The sequence below is a fragment of the Nipponia nippon genome, unplaced genomic scaffold (genome assembly GCF_047370975.1).
Source record: "Nipponia nippon isolate SJK-2023a ecotype South Korea unplaced genomic scaffold, ASM4737097v1 scaffold_8, whole genome shotgun sequence".
Lineage (NCBI taxonomy): Eukaryota > Metazoa > Chordata > Aves > Pelecaniformes > Threskiornithidae > Nipponia > Nipponia nippon.
Genome location: NW_028262402.1, coordinates 31,618,529 through 31,635,086, shown reverse-complemented (window position 1 = coordinate 31,635,086; position 16,558 = coordinate 31,618,529). Strand labels below are relative to the sequence as shown.

Genomic DNA, 16,558 nt, shown 5'->3' with positions numbered 1-16,558 from the left:
ATAATGTGTTGTGCTCCCAGAATATTGGCTTTACATATCATAGGTTTTTAAAAACTCAGTGCAGTGGAATGATGCTGTCAAGATTTCCTTTCTTTAGCTGGAGAAACCTACTGTCTGTGTTTGTTTTCTGTAATTTATGTTTGAAAACTTAGCTTTTTTAAGCTAAGGGGTGGTGTTATGCAAGTACTAGAAATTAAGATAAAACTGCAAAATGTAACAGAAGTAGTAAACCATTACATCTGTGCACCAGCAATAGCAAGCTAGGACTTAATGAAAGGCCTTGTTACCTTCCCAGCTGTGGCTAAGCTGCTAATAAGGAATTGGCTGGCATGAAATACTGCAGCTGAAATTGGAACAGGGCAGTAGATGAAGAGGCTGCCTAGAAGAGGGTTAGAGAAACTGCAAAAAGAGCAATACTACAAGGAATATTGCTATGTGAAAAGCGAGAAGGAGGCTGAGGCTTACAGGGAAGAAATGCTTTCTTCTCATTATATGCCCTGTGGTTGAAATTCTGAAAGGCAGGTGAGCTAGCGTGCATTACCTTACTGCAAGAAGAAATGTAAAAGTGTCGAGATTTATTGAGGCTTGGACTAAGGAAGGCTCAAGGCTAGATCTACTGCTCTGAGTTTAGATTATCCTCCAGGTTGTAGAGAGAGATGGGATTAATGGTAATGAAAGAACTACTGTGATGACAATGGGGAGGTGTCACAGGTGTTGGTGAAGCCCTGCAATAGCATCTTCAGAAGATATTCAGAAGATGGCTTTGACCTTATGGGTTCAGCTGAGGGCTATTGTATGAGGCTGGAAGGCTCATGCAGAAGCAGGAGGGGGGAAAGGCTGGAGTTACTCTTTTCTAGTCTATGTAAAAATTATTGTGGTAATCTTGCTTTTCTTCATCCTGTTTTAAATGACTTAGATTGTACTTTGATTGGTTCAGGTCATACAGGTTTGAAACCTATATAGCTGAAGTAAAAATAAAAACCTCAGTACAACAGTAGATTTGATTTGTGAGAGAAATCTTAATTCAGTCTTTCTTATTGTAACCCCAACTTCAATCTCTTTTCCTTCCATATAGGCCATGTGTTTATACAATGGGATCGCCAATAAACAACAGAGCCCTTTTCCCATGCCAAGAACCACCCGTTGCCTTGTCAACATGGCAAGCCTCAGTCCGAACAGCTGCAGGCTTTGTTGTGTTAATGAGTGGTGAAAACTCAGCAGAACCAGTCCAGCTTCGAGAAGGTGAAATATATTTTCTATAGTAAATTATTTTCAATAATTTTATAATTAGAAATATAGCTTAGTAAATATATGATTTTTGAAAGAATTAAGTTCCTAACTTTAAAAGCACTTACATGTCTGTCTGTAATGTCCATGTCATTCTGACCTGTTCAAGGCCTCAGGATAACTTAGTAAGACTTCAAAGCATTTACATTTCACTGTATTACTTCTACTTACTTTTTTCTGTGGTTTTATTCCTTTTACTTTTTCCAAACCTAGACTTCACTTGTCATAAATTGGGTTTGTTTTAGTCACTCTGCAGTTGAACGTTTCATAGATGAAGTACCTTATCAGGCTCCTGACAACTTCAGGCCTTGGTAGATAATTAACTGTCAGTCTTAGTTCTCCAGTCCAAGTGTAGCTCAGCATGCTAATGATTAGAAGCAGTCATTGTGTCATATCTGTTTCCTGAAATATATGGAACAGGTGAACAATATCAGGTCAGTGCTCTGAAAATCTGGTCTTTGGGGTGTTTTTTGGCATTGGTAGATCATGCCTTGTGCAACAGTAAGCAAGCAAGCATTTTTCCTGTGTGTTGGTTCTACTTTATTCTCTGAACTTCTGTCTGCACAGAGAAGAAATTTTTTAAGGCAGTTCTACACATAATAATACAAAGTATGTCTTGCTCCTATTAGTTTTGAGATAATTTGTCAAACAGGGTCAGTATTTTCTAGTGTAAGTAGTTCTGATGAAAAGTAGCGTATAGGGAAACGTTAGAATTAGGTATTTCTGGAAAAAAAAAAGTCTTGTGTTCCCCTTTAAAGAGGCAAGTTTATTCTTGAAGGAAAAAAAAAAAGAATGAAAGTCTCCTTCATTTAAGAACCATCAGTTAACCCATTTGCATGGAATTGTCTGGTTATTTTTGGCCATATGTGAAGCCTGTTTAAAGCCTTGTCTCTGCTGTTGAAATATGGAAAACTGCCATGATGAGCTGCTCAGCTCACTTGGACAATAGTATTTTCCTGTCTCGGCATCAAGAAAGCAAAAGTGCTCTTGACTTCAGACTAGGAGAACAGCTCTGCCATCATTGTTTAATTAGTTTATTCTACACTTATGCCTTGCTAATGAGTTGTTGCCTGTCTGTCCCTCAGTGGTGGCTATGTGGTCTGAAATACTAAGAGGAAGAAGGATGCTTATGTGTATTTCTAGAAATACAAACGGAAAAAATTTCAGGCAGTATAAATTGGCATAGGTCAATTAAAACTGATACTCTCTTAGACCAATTAGCTAGTTGAAAAAGGTGTATTGTGAATGAATTATTTCCTCATTAGCATTGTTTTGTCATTCTAGTTTAAAAAAAACCATTAAAAATTTATACTTGAATAAATAAGAAAACTAGTTGTGGGGAAAACGAATTTTAAAATGCTGTTGATGGAGTGTTGCGAATGATATCAGGGTACCATATTGTTAATGATGGCACTGGGGCTTAGTCACCCAAAGTCAGCCTTGTCACCCTGTGGAGAACAGAAGGGGCTTTTGTTTAAATCCTTGTAGTTGTTGCAGTGGGTCAATGTATGTTGGTAATTCATGTGTCAGCTTAAAGCTTTGCTTGTTTTGGGTTTGTTTTTTTTGTTTTTTTTAATTTTCCACAGGCTAACCCAGTGTGTTTCCTTTCCTAAAAACTCGGTGAAAGCAAGAAATACTGTAAGAAGTCTTTAATGGAAAGGGCGGTAGGGAGGAAATGACTCATTTTAGCTTCACTGTGCTAATGAAGTGCTGAGTGAAAAGTGTGAAGGGAATTGGGAAGAAACAAATGAACATTACAGCTGGCTCCTTTAGGAGCCATGTGACAATGCAGAGTTTTGTGCTGAACTTCAGTGAACTGAAGCAGCAGGAGCACCTACTGCACTTCTGTCCTTACAGTTTTCCTTCCACCTCTCCTCAAGATGGAATTCCCAAGAGCGTGGAAGGTTCTGCTTATGGATCTATGCGGCACACAGAATTATTTATGCTAATTTTGATGTCATGATGCAAGGGTTGCTGGGTTTCTTTAAAGGTAGTAGGCATTGTGCTCCAGTAGCTTTCAAAGACTCAATCATGGATGAGACCCTCATTATCTTGCTGCTTATATACTGTTGGAAATGACAAATCAGTGTTAGAGAGTGGTCTGGAATTGTAAAAATTTACAAAACAGATACAGAGGAAAGAAGGGAAAGGAGTAATATTGCGAGGAATGTTTTAAAAAACAAACAAACCCAAGTGCTCAAGTGAAGCCTTGAATAAATTCTTAATGAATTTAGGGTTACAAATTCATTAATTTAATTAGTAGAACTTTTAAGAGTTAAAAAGTTCAAAATGGTCTGTAGTGTTAAATAACCTGTCCCACATAGATCTTGTTGTTAGGCAATTATGCAGGGCACATGAAATCTATCCTGCTTAAAATTTTGTCTTTACATGTATAAAACACACCTCAAAGCCTTTCACGGTGGCTTCAATTAAAATAACTTTGCCAAATTATTTACATGCTATTGCTGTGCTGCATATTTATAAAATCATACATAACTGGCGGAACATGAAAATCTATTTTTAAAAATGCAATTTCTCAGAAAGAATAAGCATTTTGGCAAGCAGTTGTGAATGAATTTATTCTGAATAGAATTACAAGTTAGCTGAATATTTTTTCCTTTGAAAGTCGTTTATAACAAGTGTGCAGGCAGACAATAGAAGAACAGCCAGCAAGGATGATACCTTCATGCTTTTAAACAGAGATCTGCCTTCTGCCTCACAGACATACATCTCTAGATGCATGGATGCTGTGATACAGTGCATAGCTAGACTAGGTGTACTCACATGCACAGATTCCTCATTTGCCACTTGTATTTGCAGGTTTTAGTAATAGTGTACTTCCTCCTGTATATGCCATTTTTGCATTCTGCCTCCTACAAAACTATGGCTCATCCTGTCATTTGAAATAAAGTGAGGCCACATTTGTTTGAAAATACTGATATGTCACTTACTTGAGTATAAATGGTAACTATTCAAGGATGACCTCAAAGTGCTTAAAAATACCATGCATTCTTTATGGAGTACTTAGAGAAGAAAAACTTATCAGAAAAATTCAATTGACTGTGCCCTTTGGGAGAAAGTTTTACAGGGACCACTTCGTGTGTGTGTAATGTGAGCCATTTAACCATTGGATTTATTTTTCAACACTTGTCAGTTTTACTTTCCTTCAGCATATTACTGTAACACATAGAAGGTGCGAATATATTCAGTCACAAACACCTTTACATTTGTTTTGATTCATGTTCAAGAAGTAGATATTCAAGCATTAAGTGTGAAATGAACTGGCTTGCTTTTTGTGCAGTTACTCTACCATTATGTAGTCCTTGATCTTGTTTTGCCATCTCTGATGCCAGCAAGAAGGTGTGTTCTGTTATTGAGAGGAAATATGGTGCTAGAAAAGCCACTGCTACTGCTCCGTAGCTAGCAGCAACAACAGTTGCTTTTGTTTGTGCTCCTCTCACTTTTCACAAGGCAAAACAGAAGAGTCCAGTACTTGTGTTGATTGATCTCCAACATATATCAGGAACTACAGCATGGGAGTTGACAGGTCATCACATGCTACTCATCCCTCTGAGCCAGTGTTGAACTAATGCTCTGGCAGGAATGTGAGGGTGCTCTGTGGGAAATTCTGGCTTTCAGATGAGATCAAAGATCTCTACAAGTTACAAAGAGTTTCACAAAGCTGGAGGGTTCTTAATCCTGGTGCTCCAGCCAAATAGTAGTTTTGGCATAACTACTTATTTAGCTGTTGTTTTATGTCATAGCGCTAGCTCTTACTTTGTATATCAAATGCCGTGTGGAGCTGTCTCTCTCTTTCCCTAGAGGAAATTGAGTTTTGTGGTTTTCAGTAAATCATGACATCATGTATTTTGTGGTGTTTGTATTTGTGTTAGTGCAAACTATTTGGGGGAAAATATAAGTAAAAATACTTTTAATGTTCTTGCATCTGGCATTAGCAGATACTGACTCTCAGGTGTTTCTTCAGTTATAACGGAGTCCACAGGACTCAAACAATTTTAATGGTTTCAAAGATAGCTAAATGCATTAAAAATTCTAGGAAGTAATTACCTCATTCATCATTATTATTTCAAGTAGAAGAAATAAACAGCCTTTAAATTGTTCTTTTGCACAATTGTAAATATATTATAATTTCCTACCTTTGTTAAATGTAGTCCTAAATTTTGCATGGGATGTTTTCCACCTCATAGAATAGGTGATTGTTGTTGCCTGGTTTGTGCAGTTATGACATGATAGATTTGCTTTGCAGAACTGGAAAAAAAAGAAAAAAAAATTCAAAATTAGCTGTAGCGAAAATACTTTGAAAGTATTATAACTGCCTAAAATAATTATGTATAGGAACCAAGTAGCTTTTAAATTAAGTTTGTCTGTAAGGAGAGGGCATAAGCATTACAAATAAAAGGACTGGGGTGCTCTTCCTCTGTTTTTCCCATGGACTAACCCCAGTCTAATATTTTGTTCTTCCCAAGGTGTGATTTTGTAGTCTGAAAATGTTTTTGTGGTACAAAATGCTATTTTTGGTAAAAAGCCATCTCCCCGTTTCAGGTGCACTGTTTTCTCTTACCCTAGAGGTGGTGCTGTCTCCAAGGTAGCTACTGAAAAGCAAAGGGCAGCCGGGGGAAGGGGAGAGAGGGGAAAAGGAGCGGAGCCTGTGATCCCAATCTATGCCCTGGGATAGATCTGAGGTTGCAGGTGAAGGAAAAGAAAGCAAAGCTCACTGACCTGAAGAAAGTTAAAGAAAGGAAGTGAAGTTATGGGAGAAAAGGGCAGGCTGGGAGACAGCCTTACCAGTAGTGAGAGGAGACAGAAGATAAATGAGGGTTAGACTCTGTTTGAAACAGTACTTCATGGTGCTTGCTGTAGAGAAGTGTTGCCAACATTAAAGACCATTTCAGTCACTGATCAGTGAATGCACTAGGGGGAGGACTCACTTGTCATGCCAGTGCATGTGATTTCAGTTGTTCAAGACAAAAACAACTGTAGGATAAATACATGGTTATCCTGCACAGTTCTAGAGTATGAATGCAGAAGGCATCTAAAAGCCCTGCAGGAAATGGATTGAGCCGCAGTTAGGTGTGTAAAGACAGTATAAATCTTGGATCTTATTCTAGGAGTATTCAGAGTTCACATTGTCTCTGTAATGCCTGCAAAACATAAGGGGCTTGGGAAAAAAGACAAAGATCAGTATGTTAGTTGCTCTTCTCTTCTTTGGGAAATCCTAATTTAGATAAATCTGAAAACACATACCAAGAAAAAGTCACTTTCTTTGTCTTTGGTATCTTCACCCTTTTGCAAGGCTTGCTCCAGCTGAAAATAGCATATGTTCATTGCTAATTCATGTAAATTTCTGAATGCAGTCCATGTTGTTCTTCTCTCTGTACTGCTAAACTGATTCCCCATTCATTTTAACAGTCTGTTCAATTACCCTTGTTTTTTTAAAAAAAACCTGTATGGTCTTGCTTGCTTTAGCCCATCTTGCTAAACTTGTTTCATGCTGTAACCTTCTTTGCTCCCTCTGTTAGCATGGCACAGGCCACCACCCTTTCCTTTTAGACAATCTCCTCACTGTTGTGAGAGCCTTCTCCTTTACACCTCCTGCCGTATGGAACCGTTTTCTGTGACTGCCTTTTGACTTTCATGATTGTTTCAGAACTCAGTTGAAAACACACTACTGGTTTTCCATTACGATTCCTCAAATTTTCAGTCTTCCTCTGCTGTTGTTTAACTCTTAAGGTTTTACAGTTAACATAAATGCATGGAGCATTTTGTGATGCTTTGTATATAACAGATGCTACATAAAGTGAAGCATTGTAGACTACCTCTGGGCCTTCTCTTGTACGCATTTAAGTCAATGGTAAAGCTGCTATTAACTTCAGTGTGTGTTGGCTTGGGCCTCTAGCACAGTATATATCAATGAAACTCTCTACATCAGGAGTCTGGTATTTCAAAATAATAAATTGTTGCTGTCCTGGGTGACCTCTTTCTCTCAAAGTGGCATTTGTTCACCTTGTCTTATTTGTAGCTTTGGTAAGTTAATAAAGAAAAAAAGAGGGGGGGTATTGGGCAAAACAGTTATCCTCTTTGTTCCTAATGTGTTTGGAGCAAGTAAGTTCCTTGTGCTCACATACTGACAGGAGGGTAGGAAAATTACAGGAATAATATATGTTCACCTGACAATACAGACAAAAGGTTTTTGATGGTAGTGGTGAATATTGCCAAAAGTGGAATGGAGTGAGGGAGCGTAAGTCATTGCTAGTGTGTAGAAGAGGCAGAAGCTTTATCTGCCGCTTATAACTTCACAAACAGTATTGTTTTGTCATACTAAGTAGTAGGTGGAAAATTTGTTGAGGCTAAGCAAAAACATTTTTTGCTTGTCTTTCCTTTGGACAGCCTAGCATTCTGTGGTCATTAAGGTAGGAAACCCAGAGATGCTTTGCTGCGGTTGTTTATTTCCTTTCCTCTATGCCTTGTGGCCTCCACTGGATTGTTTTTTTTTTTTTCTTTTTTTCCTTTTGATAGTGTTCCATAGCCCTGGTCAGAATACTATTGCAAAAGAACAAGTATTAATGCTCTCTTAAAATAACCAAAGTTTGTATGTTTCCAGGGTTGCCACAGCTAGTTATTTGCACATGATTCAGCAGGTTGTAACTCATGCTAGGCTCTTTCCAAGAGTAATTAACCTACTAGTGTGGTGTAGTAACTGTATTTGTGACCATAAATGAGTACTTGAATGTGATCCTTAAACTATACCCTTTTTAAAGGGACAGATGGAAAATGTAAGCAACATCTAGATTAATGAGAAGTATGCTGTCCTAGAACATCCTGCAGTTTATCCAAATGCATTCATGGATACAGTGATCCTATAGCCTACTCCTTGTCTTCCAGCACTGTGTTCCAATATTGATAAGACTTACCATCCTTTTACTTTCTAATACGCTCTAATCTTGTTTTAGCAGCTCCTGGATTATCGTGACCAAATCATTGATTTAGGCAATATCCCATCTGATTCTAAGCTTTGATTTGTCACTGCCTGGTTCGCACATCATGTATCTCAGATTGCCAGGTCCAATTCACAAGCCCTAGTGGTGTTTGTTGGAACTTGCCTGTCAGTTTGGTACTGTCCAGAACACAAAGAGAAGATTTTGTTCTGTGTGAGATAATACAGTTTAGACAAAACCATAAGGTAGTTGATCCAGGGTTGAAAGAGTTACATTTTAGTCTTTTTGTATGTGTGGATCTAAAGGTGCTATTAGATTTCATGTCTGATGCAATTCTTGGGCAGTAACAGTACAGTCATGTTAATATAATCATTAGCAACATCCCACTTATGGATGATTTATTTATAGATAAAGACATCAGCAGATAGAGGAAAGTTGCAGGTGTAAGTAAACAGTACTGAATCCATGGTGGTTACATATGACTGCTCTTACATGTCTTAGTGAAATTATTTTTCTTTCCTCAACAAAAATACCAGGATGTAAGGTGGGAGGTTTGGCCCAAAGTCTCAAGTACATAAAAATGTCAAGTACTGAGTGTCTGCTGTGACTAATGAGTCTGTACAAATGTTCTTTTTATTTACAGGTATCTTGAGCTGGTACTACTATGTGACTATGCCAATGCCAGCATCCACCTTCACTATTGCTGTGGGCTGCTGGCAGGAAGTTAAACAGCAGTCCTTCACAGCTGCTATCCAGACAAACATTGAGTTTTCCGTGCCATCTTCACAAGCTGATTTCAGGTTGGTGTTTAGAATATTGTTGAAAAATGAGATATATATGGGTAGCATTTTCATTTACTCTGTGGAATGTGAAAATGAGTCATTAGTACAGGAATCAAAATAGAACTTGTTTAATCTGAACAGAAAAATCTTGACAGGAAAATAATTCCAAAGGCATTACTTCATGGGTACGGGTGTGGTTCTTTTTATGTGAAAACAAGCTGCTTAGTGAGCAATAGAGTTAATAAATCCCAGTGTCCTCTGGATTTGCATCCTACATCCTGTGTTTCTTAAAGCCCTGCTGCAGCAAGGCTGTTTCTACAATGCCTGGCTGTAAGATCTTCTGTGTTACTAGACTCGGTCCATTCTGGATACGTAATGCCCCCTACTACAATATTGCATACTCACTCGCTTTTCTCTTCCTGTCCAGTCCCATCCCAGAGTTAGAGGTGGCCTGTGCACTGCCTGGGGTGATGTGTACTGACTGGGTTCGTAAAAGACATGTTGCAGTGGTCCCAAAAATAAAGCTGGACCAATGATTCTTTTCAATAAAAAGCTATCTTTAACCAAAACCATAGAAATGTCATTATTTTGGATACATCTGTTCTTCCTTCCAATCCAGTCAAAACTGCTCATTGAGTTTAAATTATTACACAGTGATGGATGAACAGAACAATACTATATAGGCCTGCAAATGAGACTTGAAGCTAAAATTAAAGTCTCTGGAGAAATACCACTTGTTTCCACTTGTATTCACCATAGTTAGCAGAAGTATCAGACATGGCGCTTGATTTCCTTGCATGTTACTCTCAGCTTTTCAAATTCATAGAGTCATAGAATCATAGAACAGGCCAGGCTGGAAGGGACCTTGAAAGATCATCTGGTCCAATCATTCATGGGAAGGGGAGCTTAGATGAGGTTATTTAGCACCCATTGTCCCTTGTCTTCTCCATGTGGCTTCTTGTGAAGAGACAGCCTCTGTGCCCTTTGTAGATGCCCTTTAAGTACTGGAATACTGTGATGAGATCCCCTTGAGCCTTCTCCTCTTCTCTTGCGCTTCTTTCTTCTCTTCCTCCTCTTCCTCTTCTTCTCTTTCTCTTCTTCTCGCATCTCCCCTCTTCTCTTCTCAGAAAAGGCCTAGCTCCTTCAGTGTTTCCTCACAGGGCAGGTTCTCCAGATCTTGTTCATTTTTGTGGCCCTTCTTTGGACCCTCTCCAGACTGTCTGTGTCTTTCTTGAATTGTGGGGACCAGGACTGGACACAATACTCCAGGTGTAGCCTGACAAGCACTGAACAGAGTGGAGCGATCACATTTCTATCTGCCCCTGTGAATGCAGCCCAGGATCCTGTTTGCCTTCGTTGCTGCAGTGGCACACGGATGACTCATGTCCAACTCATGCTGCAGTGGCGCATGGATGACTCATGTCCTGGTTGTCCACCAGGAATCCCAGGGTCCCTTTCATTAAGGCTGCTCCCAGACACACAGATCCTAGCCTGTGCTGGGCTCTTTGGTTATGTCATCCCAGGTGCAGGACTTTGCACTTGTCTTTGTTGAACTTCACACTGTTCTTGCTATCCCCTGCTTCCAGCCTGTCCAGGTCTCTCTGTAGGATGGCTCTTGCCATGGTTCACCTCACCACCCAGTTTGGTGTCGTCAGCAAACCTGGCGAGGGTGCTTTCAATCCCATCATTGAGCACGTTTGTGAAGATGTTGAACAGTGTGGTGCCCAGTATCGATCCCTGGGGGACTTGTGACAGGCTGCCAGCCTGAGTAAAAACCATTGATCACCACTCTCCGAATGTGGCCTGTGAGTCAGTTTCCTACCCATCTCACAGACCATCCATCCGGTGTGCATCTTGCCAGTTTGTCCAGGAGAAGGCTGTGGGAAACTGTGATGAATGTTTTGCTGAAGTCCAAGCAAACAATATCCACTGCTCTCCCCCTGTCAACAGAAAATGTTATTTTGTTGTAGAAGGTGATCAGGTTAGTCATGCCATAAGTATTTTTTCTGTTACACAGTTAGAAACTTAGCCGAAACAGTACTTGCCTTTATATAGCTGTTTTGGGCTAATACTGTGTTAACATCAAGACAGTGGAAGTCCTTACTGTTTTTGTAAAGCTAGTGAGACTTTGGAACTTGAGGACCTAATAGGGATTTCTTATTGGAATTTAAAATGAAAAGATTCTGATGGCTTGCAGCTTGGCTAATTTTGATTAAAAAAATTCTAATAAATCTTGAGAATATGAATTTTTATATTTTACCTGAGATCAGTAAGACATGCCTGTTCAAGCTTTAGAATAGTTTATAGGTTTGATAAGCTTCTAGAAATTGTTTCATAATTATTCCTCTACTATTTCTATGTTTATAATATGACTGCCTCTACAGAAATATGCTGTAGATGTTCACTATATATTCCTCTCTAATGTACAGCGTGTTCAGTAATAGGAATTTTTATTGATTTGGTGCAAAAGATTATTCTGACAGTGTTGATGAATAAATGAAAGGTTTCATTTTTTTAAAAACTTCTGAAAAAAGGGAAATATTTTTGTAGCTTTTTGTAGCAAAAATTAGTGCAAGTTTTAATCAGTGTGATGGTCATTGTTATGAGTCAATCTGTGTGATGGTCATTGGAGGAATTGTTTGGCGCAGGTTCTGTGATATACCTGCAGCAGTTGAGTTAGTGACAGTGGAAGAAACAGAACTAATGTGTTTCAGAAAAAAAAACTGACCAAAAAAAAAAAATCCTCTGCAAGTGTGGTGTCTACTATGCATAGACAAAAAAGGAGAGCCTGGGTGTAAAAGGTTGTTTTGCAGTTAATTAGGACATAAAAATCTATGTCCTTAAAAATCTTCTTTTACAGTTATATCCAGTTAATCTTTATTTGGGAGTTAGTGCAACAGACATTTGTTACTTATTTTAGTCATTAAGACTAGGTAACCAAACCAACATTATGCATAGTAGAAGGGATTTCTAGAAAGGATATGAAATGGTTAGACAAGCAAATGTTAAGGTAGTGTCTCAGGTAAGATAATGGAGATAAACTCTTGGGCAGCAGGAAAAGGAAGGATTTCTGAAAGAAGTTGTTGAAATGTGTAATGTAATTTATGTTCAGGTGCCAGTGAGTTTGACATACGGAGACTGTATCAAAGAAAATGTTAAATGGAGCTAGAGTGTTAAATAAGTTTCCTATCTCCTTGTGGTCATTAAGGACTTGGAAACTTTTACAAGAGATAGAGTGCTAGCTTTCACATTCTTGCCTAATCTCAACTCAAATGATTAAATACAAAGTGCCATTGTTTTAGAGCAGAAATATACTGGGTTAGGCCACCCTTGAAAAAAAAATGTATAATGATGGATGTAGTTTCTTTGCATATGTAGTCAATGAAATAGCTTAGAGTCCACTTCTTTCACAGAAAGGGTTATGTAAGATGTTAAAGTGTTGGCACTTCAGCAAAATGTAGTCCTTTTCTACGTGTTATCGTTTTGTTTTGTGTGTCAGCACTCACCTGGAGCGTGATCTTCCAAATATAAATGCTTTGGGCAATGCCAGGTGCAATAACAATAAGAGCTTTGCCTGTCGAGGCATAGTAGAACCAGCTTCCTTAAGCTGAAATCTCAAACCAAGGAGAGGCTCTCCGCTGTACAGAAGACAGGCTAGCAAGTGAAAACATGAAGCTGATTTCTGCTTAGATATGAGTCTATTTGGGCAGATAAATTATTGTGAAGGTATATGACTCAGTGTTTAAGAAGGGTTTCCTTCCAGCTACACCTCTGAATATCCTGTAAAAGTAATGTAAAGTAAGTTTGATCCTAGTGTGATATTTTCAAATGTCTACAGTGATAAGCCTGAATTGATAATCTACTGTTTTTTTTAAAAAAAAATAAAAAAAAAATCAGTAAAAGTTCCTGGAGAATTTTAGTAACAACATCATCAAAAAGCCCCCTTGGAATTTCATTTCTATTGTACCTAATATGTTCATGTTAATATGTATGAAATTTTATTTTTTGTAGTCAAGTTTGAATAGGAATTCTCTGAATAAATAAGTATTTTTGTATTGTTACTTAGTTTTCTTATGTACATTTTGAGCACTTGTTCTTTTAATGCAGATCTATTATAAAAACAAGGTTTGACTAGTCTTTTTTTTTTAGTTATGGGTAACTATGTCAGTTTTACTCAGACATGTAGTAATGAGTGTTTTCACAGTGCTGCACATGTGTGAACAGTGTAAGAATACGAATGAGTTGGTTTTATGCGAACTAACTCTGTCATTCTGATGTATAGAGAACATCCTTCTCTTAGCATACTCAGTTGTGCACATTTCTGGTATCACATTAAACGTTGGTTTTTTTTTTTTTTTTTTTGTATTATTGTCAGATGGCATGAAGAAATCTGTGGTCATGTGGAATATCCCTGCCGTTTCCAAAATCCTGCTGCCAGGTTGCAGGCAGTCATTCCTTATAGAGTCTTTGCTCCCTGCTGCCTTATGGAACGCTGCGAAGAACATTTGCTTCAGCTAATTCCTCAGTGCCTCTCAGCTGCTTACATCACACTGGGTACCCACCCGTTTTCTAGGCTTGATGTTTTGATAGTTCCTTCCAACTTTTCCAGCCTGGGAATGGCTAGGTAAAGAAACTTCTTAGTATCTCATCCCCTGTGTTTTGTAAGACTCCTTTTTATCAGATAGTTAACAGTGTCAAATTGTTATCAATATAAAGTTGCTGTACTGTTTTTCTTAAACCAGACTTAAAACTCTAGTTCTGGCTTCATGTGGGTAGGTTTGCTTGCATCAAGGAAGGAAAATATAAGCTTATTAGACATGTGGGTCTGAATTTCCTCCTTTGCCAAAATGAAGTTCTTTTATTGGTTCTATTGATTTAAATACTTGCTGCTGCTATCATTTTGTCATGTTTTCTTTTGTTGTTGATTTTACCGTTATGTCTTCACAGAAGAACAGCATGTTAAAATCCAGATCTAGAGTTTATTCATAAGCCTTTTGTGATTTATGAGTTTCTAGTCAAACACTGGTCTTTAGAAGCTGAGTAAGGCAAACCGTAAGGATTATATTATCCAGTTTTCATGGAATTGTGGAGAATAAAAAGCTTAATTAAATATTTTTGGTTTTACAGTATAATTTCCAGTCATGCAATGACAAGAGAATTTTAGCTCTGTTAGTTGTAAGGCAATGCTTAGCAATTGAAGTTCCCCATTTGGTTTTTATTTTTCTTAAAAATATATATATTTTTGAGTTGGTAATGAGATAGTGTTTGTTAATAGCAAAGAATGAAACCCTATTTTTATTCACTGTTTGCCTAGTGCCAACAGTGGATTGGATTCATTTAGACAGATGGACAAAACATCCAAGGGAAGAATGAAAGGCAAAGCTCTGTTAGAAAGATGAGGACTGAAAGGAAAGGTGTATTCCCAGACTGTTCGTTTTGTATTTTGGAGCTCCTGGGGCAATTGTTGAGAAGGTTTGATATCTGAAACAATGTCAACAAATTGCACAAATTGCCAGTCCAAGAGCTTAGATGAACCAGAAGTTCATTTCTTTTTACAAACTATATAATTAATCAAATAAGGAAACATTTTGTTTCATGCTACATGTTTTGTTTCTTATTTACATAGATTTTTTTTCTACAGCTTTCCTCTTTCAATCCTCCTTAGGGATCAAAGTAGAAAATTATGCTGGCATGTAATAATATTGTATAGTTTTTAGTGTAAGTTTACTTTCTTTAAGGAAGATCTATAAAATTTGAAACTTAAGCATTCAGTGACCCTCCTCTGTCATATAAGCCTCATTGCCTTGTAGATGCCTTGTACTGGTTACTGAGTTTTCAATGATAGCTCTTCACTCAATGAACTCCGAAATGAAAGCATCAAGAAACTTACAGGAGTCCTGGTTGCTCTGGGCACCTACCACAAACTATATTCTCTGATGCTTTGCATAGTGGTTTGATTTGGAGGTAAGTGTGATGTTTTGTACCATCTCCTTGAAGCCATATGAAATTGGTAGAGCTGCTTAGTGATTTCCTCTGACTTCAAAGGCATGGTACCAAAAGGTTGACACAGGTCCTTATGGATCATCGCTGTAATTGAGGAAGAAAATGGCTGTTTTACTTAGCTGTTTGATAAGAACAGTGATCAGTGGAACCATGAAGGGCAAGACACACAGATAGTACAAAATGAAAGAGAAAGGGGAGAGAGATGTCTAGGCTGAAATGACAGCATGCAGTAGGAGAAATCTTCAAGATTCAGTTGTTGATATGCTACTGCTCTTTGGGAAGTTGTCAGAGCTTCCCCTGCATGTACCTTTCCCAGAACTTATAGGGCAAAGATGCCTGCAGGGTATTCTGTTGCAAAACCATCTGTGGTTATCTGAGTCCAGATTGTGTGTTTGGAATATTGTAATTGTGCTTTCTTGGTGAAGGAGATGAGAAAAACCTGTGGTTTTATTTCCCTGTGCTGCTTCTAACCACTGTCAGTTCCAAGTGATCCGTATCATTGAAGATAAGTAAAGGATGAAAGAAAGGGCATGCATACTTCCTGATGCTTTTCATTCAACAGTTCGTCAAGCCAAGCACATTCAAATTTTTCCAAATTGAAATAAAGGAATAATTTAAGCTGTTTAAATGTCAAGCTGTATTTGGACAGCAAAGGAAATTATTAAGTGACTCATAATAGCTCGCTTGTTCTTGTTTTGTGTGATTTTTCAAATAGAGGCTTCTATGTATATAGCAAGCTACTTAAATGGTTAATTCCTGTGCATGCAATGATAATTACCTAAATGACTTCAGTTAATAATAAGCTATGTGCAAAACCATGTCCAGACCCACATAAAAAAAAAAAAAGTTAGCTATTATCTTGCATTAAAAAGGGTGCTGTAGTATTTTTTTTTTATCTTCTAGTCTATCTGTAGCAGTCTAAACATAACACAGCATGCCAGCACAAAGGGGCTGTTGTTTTGAGTATTCTAATTGTACTTCTGTCTGCCAGCAAAGGAAGCAGTCATAAATTTTAGTCATTATCTGAAGTATCAGGGCTTTATAGCGTTTGGCACATTTCTTTGTCTGTTCCTCATTAGCCAATACTTACTGTGTTTTTTATATCCTAAAATACTTCCCTTTACTTAAGGGGGATGTTTCCCCAACATTTTAGACTGGTATGAAATGACGATAGTTGTTGCATAGAGTGACCTAATTAGGCGTTTTAAGCTGTCTATTCCAGTAGCCGCTACTGTGGGTCAGCTGCATTTCTCTTGAAGTCTGACAGATGCTTTATGAGAAAACCTCTAGTTGAAAGCATATTCATTTTACTTCTGTTTTCTATACAACTCTTCCTCTGTTTTTTAATTTGCTATGGACTTCTGTATGGAAATGGGATCTTGACTGTGTATTTGCAATCATCCCCTCTTGCTTCCTGCAGATCTTTGAAGCTGGAGGATTTAATTTTGCACTCTCTCTTGGTTTTACACTATCTTAGTTCAAGTGATTCAGTATATCTTCTCCCAAATTCATGCTAGCAAAAGAAGAATG

The 16,558-nt window shown here is 38.0% G+C and overlaps 1 protein-coding gene across 3 annotated transcripts in view; it reads left to right on the top strand.

Moving 5' to 3' along the window:
• Positions 1 to 16,558, top strand: part of AOPEP (aminopeptidase O (putative)) — a 209,057-nt gene that overhangs the window by 29,817 nt on the left and 162,682 nt on the right. For all 3 annotated transcript variants that reach the window (XM_087741672.1, XM_087741673.1, XM_087741671.1), the window contains 3 exons: positions 1,076 to 1,242; positions 8,887 to 9,043; positions 13,401 to 13,649. In XM_087741672.1, the coding sequence (XP_087597798.1) occupies positions 1,076 to 1,242; positions 8,887 to 9,043; positions 13,401 to 13,649 (573 nt within the window). The remainder of the gene's footprint in view (positions 1 to 1,075; positions 1,243 to 8,886; positions 9,044 to 13,400; positions 13,650 to 16,558) is intronic.